Source organism: Lipotes vexillifer, unplaced genomic scaffold (genome assembly GCF_000442215.2).
Source record: "Lipotes vexillifer unplaced genomic scaffold, Lipotes_vexillifer_v1.1 scaffold395, whole genome shotgun sequence".
Lineage (NCBI taxonomy): Eukaryota > Metazoa > Chordata > Mammalia > Artiodactyla > Lipotidae > Lipotes > Lipotes vexillifer.
Genome location: NW_006797390.1, coordinates 884,191 through 903,619, shown reverse-complemented (window position 1 = coordinate 903,619; position 19,429 = coordinate 884,191). Strand labels below are relative to the sequence as shown.

The 19,429-nt window shown below is 46.2% G+C and overlaps 1 protein-coding gene across 1 annotated transcript in view; it reads left to right on the top strand.

Moving 5' to 3' along the window:
• The window catches only part of ETV6 (ETS variant transcription factor 6), a 243,749-nt gene that overhangs the window by 223,409 nt on the left and 911 nt on the right, over positions 1-19,429 (top strand). The window contains exons 5-7 of the mRNA XM_007469341.1: positions 880-1,425; positions 13,101-13,243; positions 15,584-15,684. Of these exons, the coding sequence (XP_007469403.1) occupies positions 880-1,425; positions 13,101-13,243; positions 15,584-15,684 (790 nt within the window). The remainder of the gene's footprint in view (positions 1-879; positions 1,426-13,100; positions 13,244-15,583; positions 15,685-19,429) is intronic.

Below are 19,429 nucleotides of genomic sequence, written 5' to 3'. Positions count from 1 at the left end.
GCAGTGGCTTCTCTTGATGCGGAGCACGGGCTCTAGGTGTGCAGGTTTCAGTAGTTGTGGCACACAGGCTCAGTAGTTGTGGCTCGCGGGCTTCGTTGCTCCGCGACATGTGGGATCTTCCCGGATCACGGATCGAACCCGCGTCCCCTGCATCGGCAGGCGGACTCTCAACCACTGCGCCACCAGGGAAGCCCTAGAGCAGGTTTTGATGTGACTTTCCCCCCTAGTTTCTACACAGCAGAGAAGTAGATATTCTAACGGGTACATACGGTGCTAGAATCTTACTGGAGTCTAACTGGCTGGGTGACCTTGGGTAAGTTGCTTAACTTCTTTATGCCTCCATTTTCTCTCCTGTTAAACAGCAGTAATAGTAGTTAGTATCTTCCGCTTAGGCGTGTTATAAATTTTAAACAATATAATCCAGTACGTAGGATATATAGTAATTGCTGTATTATCATCATCCTCCTTATCATTAATACCAACAACTCCTGGAGGTAGAGAATATGAAAGTTGGGTTATGAAAAGTCAGTGAAAGCATTTAGAAAAAAAACCCTTAAGGACCCCAAAAGCCATGTCGAAGAGTCGAGTAACAAAAAGATAAAGAATGAACGTGTGGCTTCCTTGTGTTTATAAGCCACTAGTAGGTGATTAATGGAATGTTTGTAGACATTTTTTTGCTTGTCCATTGGCAGGAAAAGAATTTCGAGTATGTGCACTTTAATTTTTTTAAAGCGGTGAAAGAGAGCCTGCATCCCGGGAAGAAAGGTGCTCCTGCAAGCTCATGTGCTCCACGGTTGCCACCTTTAGTGGCAACCGCAGTGAGGTCCCTCCCCTGACCATCCATCAGGGTCTCTGACTGTCCTTCGCTCTGCTCCACAGATAACTGTGTCCAGAGGACCCCGAGGCCGTCGGTGGAGAATGTACACCACAACCCTCCCACCATTGAACTGCTGCACCGGTCCAGGTCACCCATCACGACAAACCACCGGCCTTCTCCCGACCCCGAGCAGCGGCCCCTCCGGTCCCCCCTGGACAACATGATCCGCCGCCTCTCCCCGGCCGAGAGGGCCCAGGGACCGAGGCTCCACCAGGAGAACAACCACCAGGAGTCCTACCCCCTGTCAGTGTCTCCCATGGAGAATAATCACTGCCCGCCATCCTCCGAGCCCCACCAGAAGCCCTCCAGCCCCCGGCAGGAGAGCACGCGGGTGATCCAGCTGATGCCCAGTCCCATCATGCACCCTCTGATTCTGAACCCCCGGCACTCCGTGGATTTCAAGCAGTCCCGGCTCTCCGAGGACGGGCTGCACCGGGAAGGGAAACCCATCAACCTCTCCCATCGGGAAGACCTGGCGTACATGAACCACATCATGGTCTCCGTCTCCCCGCCCGAGGAGCACGCCATGCCCATCGGGAGGATAGCAGGTAAGTGAGCGCTGCCCTTGCCGCACTCCAGCCTCGAGCTTCCTTGGAGCCTCACACTGTCCCAATTAGGTGCCCTCCGAGGCTCTGGGAGGCCAAGTGGAGGCTTCTGCCTGCAGGAGGCGAAATCCTTAATGGGCTAGTTAATGAGCCACGGGGCTGGAGGAGTTATGCAGCTCGGAAGTGTTAAGAAACAAACGTCCTCCTTCCAGCTTACAAGGAGAGTCACACCAGAATCGTGGCTGAGCAAAAACATTTGAAATCAAAGGTTTATGAGCATGTTAATGGCCCCCGTCCCGAAGTTTCCAGCGGCTAATTAACGAGCAGACGCAGCATAAAGAACCTTTGTCTCAGATGCAGGCTTGTAATTCCATCCTCTGCACAGCAACTCCACAGTAGCCTTCACCTTGGGAGGGGGTAGGAGAGAAAAGCAGGATTAGGGTGTTGGAGTCTGGTGCTGCTGTGTCATTTGGACAGAGGAAACCACTCCCGAATTCTTTCCCTTCTATGTTGACGAGCCCAAATTTACTCCCCTAAGACGAGAAACCAGTGGAAACCAGTGAGAAAAATCACCACATTGTATTTTTGCTAGCCCGCCCATAATTTACATGAAGTCATTCTCCAGAAGCTTATAATCCTCCAGCCTCTTGGCAAAGTTAACTCTTTTCCTAGAGCTTCTCTCCATTCGCGAGACATTTTTGGAGCACCTGCTGTGCACAGATAAATGCACTGGGAAGTAGGGGGCACGGAGCTGATATAACACTTACTATTTCCTCAAGTGATTTAAATTTTACTAGGAGAGACAGATGTGACAACCACTAAGCTCCAAGGCAGAAGGAAATAAGCCCTCTGCCCCGTCCAGTCAATGCACAAGCATTTATTGAGTACTTACTGTATGCGAGGATAATTCAGTGCCTTGGAAGCAGCACAGAGAGAAGGGGTGTTTTGACTGGAGGAACGGAGGAAGGGTGGTAGCTCGATGCTGAAGGTGATTACGGGCCCAGTAATGGGAGGGAGACACGGAGACAGGAGAGAGGTCAGAACTCTTCAGGGAAAGGGGAGTCGTGGCCCTTCCTCCTCGGGCCGATGCCGCAGGAGCGAGGTCCAGCTGAAGCTCGGGCTGGAGCAGTGCTCGCGACACCATGATGACACGGGCCCTAAGTCTGCTTTACTTCTGCCTTGACTCGTCCCTTTTTTAAGTCATTTGTTTCTAAATTCTTCTCTGGTCCCAAGGGCACCTCCAATGTCACCTCAATTTTATCATTATAAATAACTTACATAAGGAATGTTGAATCAAGCAAATCAAATGGCCAAGAACTATGACGTGTTTCAAAAACACTATGAAAAATGATGTACGCTTGGAATGTGATCCAAAAGCATCCCACAGGGTTGGGAGTGAGGAACGGGTGGCGTGTACATAAAATAAGGTTAGTCACAAGATGATGGCTGTATGGCTGGGTGTTGGGTGCGCCGGGGTTTACATTATTGTTCCGTCTACTTTTACATAAAGGTTTTTTTAATAATGGAAAAAAGAGAAACTATGAAAAGAAAGGACGGGGATAAGGTAGCAAAGAGCTTATTGTGGCAAAGCATGTGCATTTCCCCAGATAACTGGAGAAAGAGGAAGGGGTCAGTATATTCCTGTGAATGATATAAATGACCTGTCTTGGACTTTCTAGGCTTGCTTTCTTGTCTGTATATGCCCTGCTTGTTTCTCGCATGGTCTGTGCAACAGTTCTGGACATTTTGTGGATACTGTCTACTTGTTTATAATCCTCAGGATAGCTCTTCGAGGTAGCCTATCATTGCTCTATCCATTTTATATGGAAGGGTCGTTTACAGGGGAAACCACAGAGGAAACTGAACGGCAGAGAAGCAGAGGTCACGTAGGGGCTGGCGGATGAGGCCGCAGGACAGCCCTCGCCGCGCCGTTGGCTACTATCTCTTGGGCTGCCCTTGCTACCCCTGCATTCCTAATCACCATCTGTCTTGTCCACCTCCTCTGTGACGCTGTCTTTGCCACAGACTTCTTAGGAATCCAAGATAAGCCCCACGTATCAAGTTAAACTGTTTAGGCTTAGAGCTGTTTTTCCCTTGTTTAGTAGTAGGTCTGGAAATTTTTTAATATGGCTCTCTTAAAAACTGTGCTACTCTATTGGTATATTCAAAAGTTCCATAATCTCCACACGTCTGTATTCACTAATTTAACCAGATCCAGGATTAGCTAATGTAACCAAAAGGCACTGTTTTTCTCAAGGGTGAAACGAGAGAGAAGTCTACGATCTGACATTTAGTCTTGATACTGTGACCCTCTGGACAGCGCTCATCACAGTTCCAGGCTTGTTTCTCATTTGGGGTGTCCCTGTCTCTCCACTCCAACCCTTTGGGTGTCTTTTTGGACTACTCAGATCCTCGTAGAATTGATTCTTCATTTACTGGAAGTCGAATTCATTGGGTGATTCATATGTACAATGTGAAGTTCTGTCATTATTGAACAGCCATAAAAGTCCTTCAGATCTCTATAAAGCGGCTTTTAGACGGGAAAACGTAGCTTTTCAAATGAGCCCAGAGGGCACTGAAGGTGCTGCTGTGTGTCACACTGACAAATACCATAGTTGGAGGATATGGATAAGAACACTACTGATGCATGTGGATCAAAAAGTAAATCACGCATCATTTGCTCAGGTACTCCTGGGTGTGTGCGCCTTTGGACACCTTCTGTGTTTACAGCACTGTTCTGCATTCATGGGGGTGGAGTGTTCCAGGAGATGTAAGACACAGTCTTCGTCATGAAAGAGCTGTAGACAATGAGCCACAAGTGCAGCTTGTGGTGTCTTCCAAGGACTCCGATTAAGTGCTGTAGGAGGTTGGAGTAGAGGTGTCAGGAAGGCTTCATGGAGGGGCTGGCTTTTAGCTGGGCTTAGATGAATGCTTAGAATATGGACAAGTGGAGATTAAAGAAAAAGAGGTCATTCCAGATGGAGAAAACCCCAAAACGACGTAAGGCCTAGTATACTTGTTCTATTTCAGATAGAAATGTAAAGTCAAGAATGCAGGTTCATTAAAAAAGTCCACCATATTTTAGCAATTCTTCCCTTTTTTTCACACTTTAATATCTATGAAATTGGGAGGCATCACACAATTAAGAGGTCCCATGCAAAGTTATGATAGTTCACTTAGGTATTTACCTGGCGGAAAAACCAAAATATTCAATAAAAGAAATCCAGGAGGTAGTTGGCAGTTTAAATACAAACCACAAATTAGATCAATTGAAATAGAAACATATAGTTTATCTTGAAAGGTGTTGCTTATTTTTCAAAGAATAAGAAGGACTGTTGTTGAGTTTAACGAGTTGCAAGGGCTGGCATTTGTGGGAGAGAGTTTAACATAGGACAGAGTGAGAGAAGATTCCTGGGTTCGATTTTTTTATTGAACAGCCAGTGGTATGTGCAACGCTGAGCAAGTTGCTTCTCTCTGTGCTCTTTTCTATTTATTGTCCTCAGGAAAGGATTGCTTGGTGGCAGGGGGATGGGGGAGCATCTGTCACCTCCTAACATCTTCTCAGCCCACAAACGTTTTACTGGCCTGTGTCTCGCCAACCTGTTTCATAGCCAAAGAGTGGTACTGGCAGTGAGCGCCGTAAATTGAAGGAGGGTAGCCCAGGTGATGCTGTGTTTTCAGTGTATGTTGAAAATAATTCTTAGAACTTGGTGATTTCAAAGCTAGAAGGGTCTTCTACAGATGAAGACACGTCCAGCGTTCAGCCTCCAGCTTCAACCACTGTTCTTTCCAGCACACTTGTTTCCTTGGGACCGGGGACTGGAAATGCAGGCCTGTGGGCCAAATCAGCCACCGCCTGTTTTTGTAAATCAAATTTCACTGGCACATGGCCACACCCACTCACTCAGTATTGTCTGTGGCTGCCTTGGCAGGGTTGAGGAGTTGCAGCAGAGACTGGACTAAAATATTTACTGATTGGCCTTTTACAGAAAAAGTCCACCGCTCCCTGTTCTACGCAACTGTCTGCTTGTATGTTCAGGATGCTTTGGAGTGTCACAGGTGTAGAAAATGCCGTCCCTGCTCTCAGGGGATGACTCGCACCTCAGAGAATGAGGCACGCCTTAAGACACGGAGGGAACAATGGCAAGTGATGTAGGAAGGAGCTAAGTTCTAGATGGCAGGCTGATGGCCGAGTAGCCCAGAGTAGTTACAGTAACATCATTAACGTAAGTAAAATACAGCTGAGGAAAATGAAGTGTAGCTCTGCATACCTGAACTATGTAAAGATTATTCATTCAAAAATTAACACGTACCTCTATGTGCCAGGCATTTTTCTAGGTGATAGGGTGCAGCATCTCTAAATGCCAAATGTTGTATCTTTGCTGGCACAAGGCAATAATCCCTCTTACTTTATGCCATCAGACAAACTAAGCTCCCTGCTTTGGTTTCCACTATATAGACAGCTCAGTTTTAAAAGAAAAAAATTGAAGTCATTTTGGCTTTCTCGTAAACTTCGTCAATTCCGTCAAAACCTGAGTTACCAGACTTCCTAGCTGCGTGTCCCTTCCTTGGACTTAATCCAAAAATCTGCTAAAGGGAGGAAGATTTTGGCAACCTGGTTTATAATCCACTCGTAGCCGTTCATCTGCTCCACAGAAGTGCGGACTTTAAGGGGTCTGTACAGATTTGGTTGTTCAAAGTCCACGGACCATCCAGAAAGAGAGTATTTCTTCTCTTGTGCACATCTCACAACTCTTGCCTAAGTCTCTTGATCTTCTTTGCGAACGTGAAACTTTTTCACGGTCTGTGAGGATATCATTGGCGAGTTGATCTTAAAGCAGATAAAAGAGAATCCCACACCCCACCCCCAGACGCTGTACCCTTCACTTGCAACCCTCTGATAACGCTTGGCCTGGCAATCTTTCAGATCCTCAGAGAGACTTAAAAAAAATATATGTGTATTATCTCTCAGGGTTACACTTTTAATAGAAACCAAAGGATTCTCCTCAAGGAGACACTGAGTCTCCCGTTATCATCACTTATTTGTCACCTGGCTAGAGCACTGTACACTCTTGATTTGGTTTTACTGACTGGATGAGTTCTGTGTGCACAGAAATTCAATCCTGGGAGCCTCTGATCTGACATCAGATGTAGGCACCTAAGCCTGAGACTCCAGGGCCAGCAGCTAGGGGCTCATCCTCAGGGCTCCCAGGCCGCGGGGAGTCACACTGCACCCTGCCCCCTTGTTTCCATCTCTGCTTCTTCCCCAGTGGTATCTGATGGTGACATTGTTTCCAGTGGGCACGTGGACTTTTATTTTCTTGTATAAATGAGCCTCAGGAGCAGCCCTGCAGGGAAGAAGACATCATAAAAGAGAAGCCTAAGTGGACTGTGTGAGTGATGGAGGGCAGTGTCATCCCCAGGCCTTTGCAGTAAGGTGTGGCGGTGTGCATGCGTGTGTGCGCGCCTCTGCACCCACACACGCGCGCGCATGTAAATATCGTGTTTGGGAAAAATGGACAGGATCGTGGGATGTGTCCATAAGCCAAGGGGGCTCGGGGTTTTAGGACCAGCTGGCGGAGCTGTGTCCTCCCATGCTATCTCAGGCAGAGAACCCTCTCTGGCTCCCGGCCCAGGCCCTTCATCCACAGCCAGCGGGAGGGTTCCTGAGGTGGCACTGTGGGCCTGTGGGAGAGCATGGACTCTGGAGTCAGCAGGATTAGAGTCTAGCCCTTGTCTCCCAAGCAGAGGTATTTAAGGTCCCTGAAGCCTGGTTTCTCTGTCCGTAATAATGATAATACTAATACTCATTTCTGGGCACTTCTGAGCACTAAAGAGACAATATGCAAACATTAGCACAAGCAGGGTCATTTCTAAGGCTTAGGTAGTGTCCCTCCTCTGCGCCATTTCTCTTTGCTCTGCTCCAGGGCTGCAGAGAGGAAAGCAGTGGTTATGGCCAGCACCATTGCCCACCGGAGCGGGTGCAGGGCCTTAACCCACTAGGCCTGTGCCTGGGCATTTGTTCTAAGTGATGTTGGCCTGAAAAGCGCACCCCTTCAGGGAGCCCTAGTTTCCTTATTTCCTTGGAGATGAACTTCCTCACTCCCTGTCACCTCCTCTGGGCTTTGCCCGCCGTCTGTAATTTGGAGGAGACGGAGGGGACCCTTGGAGAGGACAGAGGCCTTCACCCCGACGGGAATATCCCAAGGTGCCAGACTTCTCACACTCTGGCTGAGTCACTGCACTTTATTTTTCATTGTGAGCCACTGAGAAATCAAGAAGAGAAGGAAGGTTTCAGGACAGCTTTTTTAAAAGATAAAACAGTACCAGCACAGTAACTGGGTAGAAAATAATAGAAGGGGCTTGAGGAGACTGGAAATTCCAGTTTGTTCACGGGCCTGCATTTCTGGAACAGCGTCCCTATGTCCCAGCAGTCCCTGGCTGCAAATTCCCAGGCTGCCTCCACGCCTGAGGGAGGAGGGGTACGTCTTACTGGGTTTTAGCTGGGGGCTTGATCTCTGCGTTTCCCAGCCTCACTCCACACCTCCTGCAACCAAAGGTGAAAAGGTTCAGCGGTGTTTGTTTGCAGCTGCAGTCCCTCTGCCCCAACGAAGCCAGGAAGCATAGATCTGTATTCTCTGCCTCAGCTTCTCCCAGCTTGCTGCTGCGCACATATGGCTTGTTTCCCTAAGCCACAGCAAAGCACAAGCAAGCACCCACTGTAAACAAACCTCTGCGTATCAACACAGGGTTGGCTGCACTGGACTTATCAGCTTTCTGCTTCTAGGTAATGGCTGATCTAGAATTGAGGAGGAAAACAAAAAAAACAAAAAAACCCTGCAGATAGCCCCCCGGCATGTTGTAAAACCCGTGCTTCCATAGATATCTATGCAGGGTTTCTCAAGCTGGGCGCTCTTGATATTTGGGCCAAATAATTCTTCGTTGCCGGGGAGGAGTTCTTCTGTGCGTTGTAAGATTTTTAGCAGCATCCCTGGCCTCTACTCACTGGATGCTAATAGCATCCTCCACCCCAGTTGTGACAACCAAAATTGTCACAGACATTGCAGAACACCACCTAGGAGGCAAGATTGCCCCTAGTTTAGAACCATTGCTATAAAGCAGAGAAGCAACTTTTTATTTTGGGTGTTACTGACCCATTTTGTTGCTGAACCTGAAATAAATTTATTACTTTTTCATAGTAAATTTAAAGCAGTGAAACAGGAACGCTAGGCCTCTCCTTGTTGGTGATTATATCCACAGAACTCCAGTTTACAGACCTTCATTTAAAATTCCATTTGGGCAGTTAAAGCAACAAAAAATTTCTTTCTTAGATGCTTTCCTGAAATTTGAATTTCGGGAAATTCAAATAACTTGTCAATAACTGGACTTGCCCACTCAAATCTTTTAAACATCAGTTTTGTCTAGCATGGTTTTCTAGGTTTTTTTTTTTTTTTTCCTTTAGAAACCATGTTGGTTATGTGTGAAATTGCCCATCTTTTTACAGTCTCTGCTCAGTAAGCTTGTACAAGGAGTCTCTGGTAAGAGACTGGTGTGGGAGGGAACATATTTCTCCCTAACCACAGGAAGGGATTTTTTTTTTTTTTTTTAAACAATGCCTTTTAACTGTGGATGCCCGGGGTACCTCACCCAGCAGGAAAGAGAGAGAACTCTCTTTCTGCAATTGGAAAATAACACTTCACTCGAGCTAATAAACCCTTTCATGAGCTTCCTCTCATGGAAGAGACGATCCAAATCATGAACATTTGTTTAAAATTCCCACATGCCTTGACAGAGAAGGCCCTTTAGTTTAAGACACATGCAGCTAAAATTAGTGAAGACCTTGTGATATAAGATATTTTTCACATGCATGTTCAAGTGTTTTGTAATGGGATGAACTTTTGGTGCATTTTATTATATAGTATTAAGCATTTTTATCAATGATCAGAAAACACTGTATCTGTGCAGACACGGATGGATTTTGACAAAGCTGAAAAACTGCTGGTGGGTCATGGCAACAGCCTCCAGAGGACCTAGGAACTAAAAAGCATCTGCCTTTTATTTAACTAAAATCTTAAAAAACAAAAATAACTCAGATGGCTTGAATTTCGATTGTAAAAAAAAAAAAAGAAGAAAAAAAGTTGCGTGGTCAGGCAGTTTTCTTTTTTTATCATCTGGCATAATTTTTAACTAAACAAACAAAAGAATCAATAGTGTTATAAAAAGCCACTTACACTCTGAGCTTGAAACAACTACTTTATGCCACAAAATTCCTGTTGCTACCTCTGTTAGTGACTGAGTAATTCAGTATGTCTTGAATGTCAATATATTTTTATTACTCAGCTAAAGTTGGCTTCGCTGGATTAATTGTCATTTAAAATGATCAGTTGGCCCCTTGTTTGGGGTTATTTTCACATTGATGAAAGGGAAAAGTTTGCAAGATACAAGTGTTCCTGCAACTCATAGGTAAAGTCTGTTCTTCGGTAAGCCCTGCCCTTCATTTACCAACCAAACAAACACAGATCACATTCTAGAGTTTTTTTCAGTAAACGATCTACGACATAAAGGTCTTAGTTCCGATGCCTCTGAAGAACCAGCATGGTAGGTACCCAGCGCTGGTTAAGCCCTTAACTTTGAGAAACGGTAAAATGGTTTTAAATGGAAACCATTTTTTAAGTGCGAACCAACGGAAAATGGTTCGCACTTCACCATTTTATGAGACACAGAATGTCCAAAGCAGTAAAAGAGAAGCCACAGAAACAATGAAAGTGAAAATCCCTCAGCAGATGGTGTTAAGACAACACTCACTTTGCATTTTAGCTCCAGGAAGTCTTAGAGGTGAGGGACTGCCAATATATTGCTCACCTTCCGGTGGGCAGAAGTTCCTTCCATCAAACTGCAAAAGACAACCAGATCAGTTTGTTTAATTATTAAGTTGTGTTCAAATGATTCACTCTGGAGAATCACATTGCCAATCCAGATGCATCCGAAAGGTGTCACGAAGCCTCTTGGTGGTAAAAATGATTGTAACCCTGTCAGGAAACATGGAGAAGCTGTTACACCTTTGTTCCTCCTAGTAGACTGGCATTTTGTGTGATAATATTTGGTCTTGCCAGATGGTTTCTACTTGCAAGAGTTTGTGGGAAATTAAAATGCATCTGCCATTTGATAGTAAGACAAAAACCGGACAATTAAGCCGCATCTCAGTTCTCTAGTTTTCCACCTGTACTAAAAACGATGTAAGAGACAAGGAGGTGGCAGAGAGGGAGAAAGACACTGCCTCCTTCACTGCTTTGCCTACAGTCGCCCTCTTACGAGTGCCTTAAAAAATGAGCTCGATTATTCTCAGCATGCGATGGTGTGCGGCACTCACCTCTCAAGGTGCTTCCTGATGCTGGGACTGGGCCCCTTGCTGTCTCCCTGCTCCTCGGTGCCCCCTTCTGGCAACCAAGAGGGCAGCGGCAGGCAGGGGTGGTAACAGAATCTCTGGTCAGCTTCCCTTAGCGTAGGGTCCAAACTCCAGGAGTTATATCCTTCTAAGAAGGACACCACGGGTCCTTTTCTGAAACAGAAGAAACCACACGTCACATTAATTTTTAGACACAGATCAATCGGGGGAAAAAAGGATACAGTAAGGGGTACTGAAGATGTACGGTCATTTTACGTTTCACGGTAGTTCCTTAAAAGATTAAGCCTCCTGGAAAATGCCACATGTCATGCCAGTTCCTTCTGCTGTTCAGCGAGAAAGCTGGATTGCACGAAGGACACACTCAGAGTTAAAGCTTGCCTGGAAAAGTCCTTGACTAATAGTTACCTGTTAACTCTCTTCTCTGAGAATAGACGTCTCAGCGCAGGACGTGTGGCACAGCATGGACTCCAGACTCCGACGTGTGTCACTCACGAGCTGTGCCTTTGAGCCAATGACCAAACCCGCTAAGCCCCAGCTTCCTTGGCCATAAAATAGGAATAGCAACAGCGCTGGCCTCATCAGGTGCCCTAAGGGTCAGAGGCAAGGCGGCTGGTAGAACACACAGCCCGGTGCCTGCAAGTAGCATCCAGTAATCGCTGCTGTTATTGTTTTCCTTACTTTCTCTTCACTCACATCATCACGCGTACAGTAATCCTGGAGGGAGTCGACCTTGTTATTCCCCTTTCATAAAGGAGGAAATGGAACCTCAGGGAGATTTAAGAAACTTGCCCAAGGTGACCTGACTCGTTTCCTCTTGTAAATATGTGCCAGAGGAGGGTGTGTTGCATTCTCTGGGAGGTGAATGTTTGGCTCGCTCTGAAATAGTCCAGGTTGGGATTGGACATTCCCCGCCCAGGTGTGCCAGGCCTCACCCAACATAAGGAAGTAAGGAAATTGGCACCTTGTGGTGCAGGAGCCCCAGAGTTCAAATCCCAGTGACCTCGGGTATGAGAGGATTAGAAAGGATGCAGTGTGTAAAGTGAGGATTAGAAATAATGCCTGCAAAGTGCAGAACACATACACAGTGTTCAACAAAATTAACCGTCTACGACCAGCCGTGCTGGCTAGGGCTCATCAAAGCTCCCAGAAGCAACAGTGCACACCTGGGGGTCGAGGCCAGTCCTGCATCAACTAGACTTAGAAAGTCCACATCTGCTCCCATCCACCTATCAAGGCTGTGCTAGGAGCCAAGCCACGCCCGGTTCTGGCACTAATCCAGAAAGCACTAGAACAGGGCAAAGGTGTGCAGCCTGCATCTTCCCTTTCGATTTGCCAATCCACAGCCAAAAGTCGAGGCCTAGCCCAGCGCCTGACCTGTACAGAGAAAGATCTGTTGCCTGACCAAGTGATCCAACATCAGTTTTGCACATGGAGAAAGGGACTTTCTGCACTGGGTTCCTTTCTACACTGATTCCACGATAATAAAACAATTTTTAAAACCTCCAAAGTAGCTATAACGGGACTATCCATATTCTTTCTAGAGACCATGCTGGCCACGGTTCCCACGGTCACAGTCCCCAAACCACAGGGGTCTTCTCCCACAGCTTTTCACGCATCGTGCTGCTTTTTCTCCCATTTTTCAGCCGACCTCAGTCATCACGGCCTTACCCGTTGAGTGTCACCCTCCGAAGTAACCTTCAGCGTCCCACCGTTGACACCACATTGCTCTCTCTGAACACGAGCACACTCTGCCCTTTCACCTGCCAGCCTGTCTTCGGCCCCTTTTCAGAGCCAATTCATTTGCAGTTAGAGCTTGTCCTGTCCCTTCTGCGGGCTCTGCTCAAGTTCAGGTCGTTGGTCATGACCGTGGACCAGTCCCTTCCTCTATCCGGGTCTCTGTGTCCTCATCTGAGCGGGGAAGTTCTGGGCCCGGACAGTCCTGAAGGCCTCCACGGGTCAAAGGCTGCCATCTCACAGGTCTCTCTGTACCTTGCCCTCCTCACTATAAAATGAGGATGTGTTTTTGTTTTAGTTTTGGCCGAGTGGCTTGCGGGATCTTATCTCCCCAACCGGGGATCAAACCCAGGCCGCTCAGCAGTGGAAGTGCGGCATCCTAACCCCTGGGCCGCCAGGGAATTCCCAAAACGAGAAAGTTAGACAATCCATCCCAAGTAGGCAAAAGCGGTTACTCGACGATTTTCTGATTCTTGCTCTTAGTACACTTCAACAAGCAACCTTGTCAACAGTGTTTTCTTGCCCTTTTCCTCTGTAGACTGTAGACTGCTTTGGGATTACGTCTATCAGTTGCTTTCTGACAGCCGGTACGAAAACTTCATCCGATGGGAGGACAAAGAATCCAAAATATTCCGGATAGTGGATCCCAACGGACTGGCTCGACTGTGGGGAAACCATAAGGTAAAAAGGGCATCAGATATTCGTTCTATAAAGTAGGGCCAAAATCTAGTCTTCATCCCTGGGTTGGAGGATAATTGTCTGTCTTCTGCTTCCTGTCTGCCCATAATTATTTATTCCTCACTGGACAAACAGTTCGTTGCAAAGGGGAGGAAATAATTAAAGATGCCCCTTTGCATTTGTTCCTTGTGCCAGGTGCCAGTTAAGTCTCCGGTCTGATAGGCCTCATTACGAGTAACCGTCACTCCTCTGCCTCGGCCCGGTCCTGCCACCCACGCCATCATTAGGAACTGGGTACCAGGGATGCACTGTGGCACTCTGTGACTCACAAGGGGGCTTTGGGAAGCGTCGCTTCTGTTCCGCTGGGTTAGAAACTTCCACGGTTGCAAAAGCCCAGTTCTACATGGAAAATGCTTATCCTCTGACTTTAAAGCATCTCCTTGAAAAGCAAACAGTGCAAGAAGTCTGATTGCCCCTACAGTTTTCCACCTTGGGAAGAGGGAATCGAATTTAAAAGATAAAAGTCTTTTATAGTTAGGAAAACCATTAAAGTGCGTAGATGTAAAAAGTGGGTAAAACGACCTTGACGTCCACTGATGGATGAATGGATAAAGAAACCATGCTATATACACACAGTGGAATATTCTTCAGCCTTAAAAAAAAAAAAAAAAAAAAAAAAATTATTCCATATACCATACTTAGATTGCCAATTTTTCAAGAATTAGATTACAGTAAAAATACATTTAACTCTAAAATTATTTCACATGATTTAATCATTCTTTGGTAATTTATAGGCACTTCAGACTCTTGTAATACTTCACAGTCAACAGTCTGAAAATTAATTACCATTAGGCTGTAATTAATGTATATGTATTTGAGTGTTGGTTAATAGTTCTGGTTTGTATGCTTAATAGTAAAGCATTTATTTTCATTGCTATTGCTAACTGAGTAGTAGGGTAGAAATTTCTTAGGAAAATAAATACTAAATTAAATCCATGATATATAGAGGTAATATTAAAGTTTTGGTATATTTAGACACATAGGAAGTATTTCATAGATTCTCGTATCCAAAAAAAAAAAAAAAAAAAAAAAAAAAGCAGATTCTGCAGCGTGTGGCAACGTGGATGAACCTTGAAGACATGATGCTGAGTGAAAGAAGCCAGTCACAGAAAGACAAATACTGCCTGATTCCACTTACTCGAAGTTAGATCTAAAATAAGCAAATTCATTGAGTCCAGGAGTGGACTGGTGTTGCCAGGGATTGGGGAGAGTGGGGAGATGGGCAGTTACTAATCAAGGGCCATAAAGTTTCCATTAAACAAGATGAGTAAGTTCTAGAGATGTCCTGTAGGACACTGTACCTGTAGTTAACCCTGTACTAAGTGCTGTGTATTATGCACTTAAAAATTTAAGAGGGTAGATCTCATGGTCAGTGTTCTTATCACAGTAAAATAAAGTAAAACACACAGAGCAAAGAGTTCCCCTGCCCCCCCAAAAAAAGAAAGAAAAGAAAATTAAGATAAATCTGTATTCCTACTTAAAAAAAAAATGAGTCAGCAAGATCCAGGCCTGACCACAGACAGGTAGCCGTGGGGCAGAGGTGGCAAAGGCACCAGGAAGGCCCAACGCCAGATCCGCCGAAGGAGAGGCAGGCCACAGGGGAGACACCGCTGAGCTCTGCCCCGGCTGCAGCCTTGGAGGATGGCAGCCCGTGCTCTAGCCCCGCTGTGGAGGACCTAGCAGAGGCTGTCGTGACCAAATATGGCCATACCCCACTGACACCATCCACCCTGTGAGTCACTGAGAAAAATCGCTCTGCAGCTCGCACAGGGTGCCCTCACCCCAGGGCTCGGAACCACTGTATTCTTGCTTCCATGACAGGAATTTAAACAAAAAAAATCTCTTCCTTAAAATGACAGACCAGAAACACAAGCTTGAGAAAGGTCACTGTAAAAATAAAAAATTTTTTTTAAAAAAAGGAAAAGAGGAAGAGAAATCCTCTGTGGGTCAGAAGGTGAAGGATGACCCCCAGATAGGGGAAACTGCAGGAAATTCCTCGGGCACAGCAGAGCGCAGTCCTGGGAGAGGAAGTCGGGGGAGGCCGCTGCGGGATGTGCGCTTTGTTAGCTAGACTCACCTTAGGAGAAACCTCAGCGAGGACGTCTGTGAAAAAGCCCAGGGGTGGGCGTGGCAGGGAGCAGATTAGCAGGTGGCTTTCCCAACTGGTGGGGCCACAGAAGCAGCCGAAGAGCTGGATTTGAATAGCTCCTGCAGCGTCTTTTCTGAGGTTCATTTCATTGTGTCTTTGTGCTTTTTTTCTCTCTTCCGCCTTTGAACAAACAGAACAGAACAAACATGACCTATGAGAAAATGTCCAGAGCCCTGCGCCACTACTACAAACTAAACATTATCAGGAAGGAGCCAGGACAAAGGCTTTTGTTCAGGTAGCACTTCCTTTTTCTCCTTTCCTTCTTCTGGGAGGATATTGTTTTCTTCAAATAAGAGGGAGGAGGGAGACTGTTAAGATCTCTACCTGCCTATCTGATCCTCAAAGCCATCACCGCTACACATTCGATACCAGGTGGTGGTTTGTTAGAACTTAAGAAAAAAAAAAAAATTTTTTTTTTCCACTTACGTCTAACCTAGAGTGAAGCCAAAACTAAATAAACACGATCTGACTCACCTTTCAAATAATGCAATGATCAAACAGTATTATCTGGCATTTATATCTACGGTAGTTAAAGGGAGCAACCAGAGGGACCAACGGCAAAGCAAGGAACTAAACAAACCTAGGCCTCCAGGTTGCCAACCCTGGACCGGTGTTTGTCCTGGCCCGTTGGTGAATCATGAAATAGATTTAATGAGCCTAATTTTTTTAAATGAAATAGAACAGAATTGAATAGGAAAGGATAGAGTTGAAAATATCAGACTGTATCACATGAATTAAGAGTGACTGTTGATTCATGAAAACTGTGATTCAGGGGTGTGTGGGGGGGTCATGATGTAAAATATATATATATATATGACAATGCATTGTAGAAGTCTGAAAGCTGCTGCAGTAGACATTCCTCTTTCCAGAATTCCTCCCAGCTAATGAGTTCCAACCATTTAACCTACCACATCGATTGTGATTCCCTAGGCAAGAGAGGAGAAACAATTAGACGAGGAAAAAGAAGGGGTCTAACGGACCAGTCAGGAGAGGTAGACATAGCCCTCTGCCACTGGTGGTAATTGAGGTGGTGAGACCAAGTGCAGCTTGGGAGAAGGTGGGATTGACAAACACGACCTCAGGTTCCGCGTTTTGGCAGGTGGGACAGAGGACAGTTACGGATTGGGCTAGAGATGTGGATTTGGGTAGAAAATGACACTGTGTATGAGCAAACGAGCTCACTGGGATAAGTACTCATTGGCGAGAGCAGAGAACCTGGGCCTTAGCACTGGAAAGGTGTGGTAACGTAGGAGCAGTAAAAACACAACTGCGCTCTTCAGAAGAAACAGAGGCGGCTTTTTCAAGAGCTGGAAACAAGAGTAGAATAAAGTGGAAAAAGAACCCTCCTTTCTCCGGCTCTGCTGATGCGTTCTTTTCATCCTTCACCCTAAACTTAGTCCTTGGTTTCTGTTCTTCCCACTCTATACTTTTTCCCTGGATGGATGGATCCCGTTACACAGCTTCAGTTATCACCTCCGTGAGTGGGCTCTCAAATCTCTACATGCAGCTCTAAAATCTCCCTGAAATTCCAAATCTTAATTTCCAAGAGCTTCTTATAGGACGTGTCCACTTAAGTATCACATTAGTACCTCAGACGTGAAATGTTCAAGACAGGTCTTCTTCCCATACTGGAAACCTACCCGCCCCCCACAATAAATGTTACATTGGCAGTGGCATCACCACTGTTTAAGTAACCAACCTTGACACGAGAGTTATCCCTGACTCTTCTTACAACTGAGTCATCATTGTGCTGGACAGTCCATTGGCTCCTCAGCACCATTCCCACTCCAGTCTGTGTTTCAGGGGCTAGAAGCCAGGGAACCACATTTCCCAAGATTTCTTACCAGCAGGCTCCAGGTTGGAATCTACCGATGGCAAGTACTCTCACGAGACCTGGAAGATGAAAGCAAAGCACAAGCATTATTATTGCTTCCCTGGCAGTGGAGGCTGATGTCTAGACTGCACGACTGATACCTAGATTAACTCAGCAATCTCTGCCTCTGGTCCATTCTCCTGCCTCCCAAATTCATAATACACACTGCCGGCTGCCCTCCAACATTAGTAGGGTTCCCTGTGCCAGAAATATGCATCACTTTAACTTTTGCTTTTTTAACATATCTAGCCCCCCCGCCAGGTCTACCTCAATTCTACTACCCTTTATGAGACCTTCAGCTGCTCAGACATGCACAGATACCTTCTTCCATCATCTGTTGGGTTTCCTTGGCCCTAAACCACATCGTGATTTACATTTTTAATAGTTGTATATATGAAGTCTTTCTCCCCGACAAGTAGGTCATAAGCTCCTAGAAGGCAGATAGTTCTGTTTTATACCTTATGGAGGCTTTTGATAAATGTTTCTGGGCAAGCCCGGTGTGGAATATCAGAAACTTAATATGGAAAAGCCGTCAAAAGAGGAGAGGTGTAGTTCGGAGGGCCAAATATAGCACACCTGTGGACTCGGCCTGGAAGGGATTATTAGTGACTTCACATGTTGAGGGAGAAGTGTTAGCTCCAGGATGAAAGTGGAAGACAGGTTGCAGATGCTACGGAACAGACTGCTTGAAAAAAAAAATCAGCAACAGGGGCTTCCCTGGTGGCGCAGTGGTTGAGAGTCCGCCTGCCGATACAGGGGACGCGGGTTCGTGCCCCGGTCCGGGAAGATCCCACGTGCCGCGGAGCGGCTGGGCCCGTGAGCCGTGGCCGCCGGGCCTGCGCGTGCGGAGCCTGTGCTCCGCAACGGGAGAGGCCACAGCAGTGAGAGGCCCACGTACTGCCCAAAAAAAAAAAAAAAAAAAAAAAATCAGCAGTAATGGGCAGAAAAGAAAAGTAGTCGTAGGTGGAAGGTTCACAGGCTTCCAACAGTGATTGCAACAAGATGGAAGGAAAGAAGAGTGCTATTTGTGAGGAGAGATTAGTTATTTTTGAGGAAATGAATGTCGGAAGCCAGACTCGCCCCAAAATGAAGGCTTCTCGGTATAAAACCCAGCGTGTAATCAAGTGAAGTGTTAGACTGGAGGGACTCTTGGAGATTTCGGTATGGATGATGAGACAGAGCCCAGATGGTGAGTAGGGCTCAGATAGTGGAAGGAGTCAAGAGGGTTCCAAATAAGGGCAAAGCTAAAGGTTTGGAGGATGGCATGAGCTGTGATTTATATAAAAAGAACTGGCGAGACTGGAGTGAAGGGTTCATGCTAGTAAACAGTGGAAATCAAGTGTTTCCGGGTTGAGATGACAGAGGGGCCCGAGGGGCAGGCCCAAAGAGTGGATCCTTGACCTGATAAGTGGTCGTCACAGGATTTTTTTTTTTTTTTTTTTTTTTGGCCATGCCACAAGGCATGTGGGATCTTAGTTCCCCAACCAGGGATCAAACCCATGCGCCCTGCATTGGAAGTGCAGAGTCTTAACCACTGGACCGCCAGGGAAGTCCCTCATCATAGGCTTTTGAACATGAAGTGATGAGAGAAAATGTATGTTTTAAGACAGGTCATGTGGTACAGAGCAGAGGAAGGGAACAGTGTGTAGGCTGTGGAAAGGGCCCTCCCACCATAAGGACAGAACGTTTGCAGCCAGGCACCCTTCCTGAACCATGTAAATCATGGTCAAACCATGGCACTGACGTAATTTCCAAATGACCCCAGCGACCAAGAAGATGAGGCTTGCTGTTTGCACCTAGCTGCAAAGGAAGACAGAATAAAGGGGATGAATGGCTAGCATCTGGGGTGGAGCAGTGATAACATTGAAAAAGATTCTTTCTTCTGGCCTTTCTAATTTCCAGAAGCTCCACTATCTTGCCCTATTCCCCAGATTTTCCACCTAGCATTTAATTGTATCCTTCGCATTAGAATCAAGTTTTGAATACCATTCCTTGGGCTCACAGTCTGGGATGGAAATGGATATACAGCGCTCACGGGTCTTTGTAAAATCTAACCCTCTGAAAATCAGAGATGCAGATACCGGTGCTGTCCCAGGGCTCCCTCGCA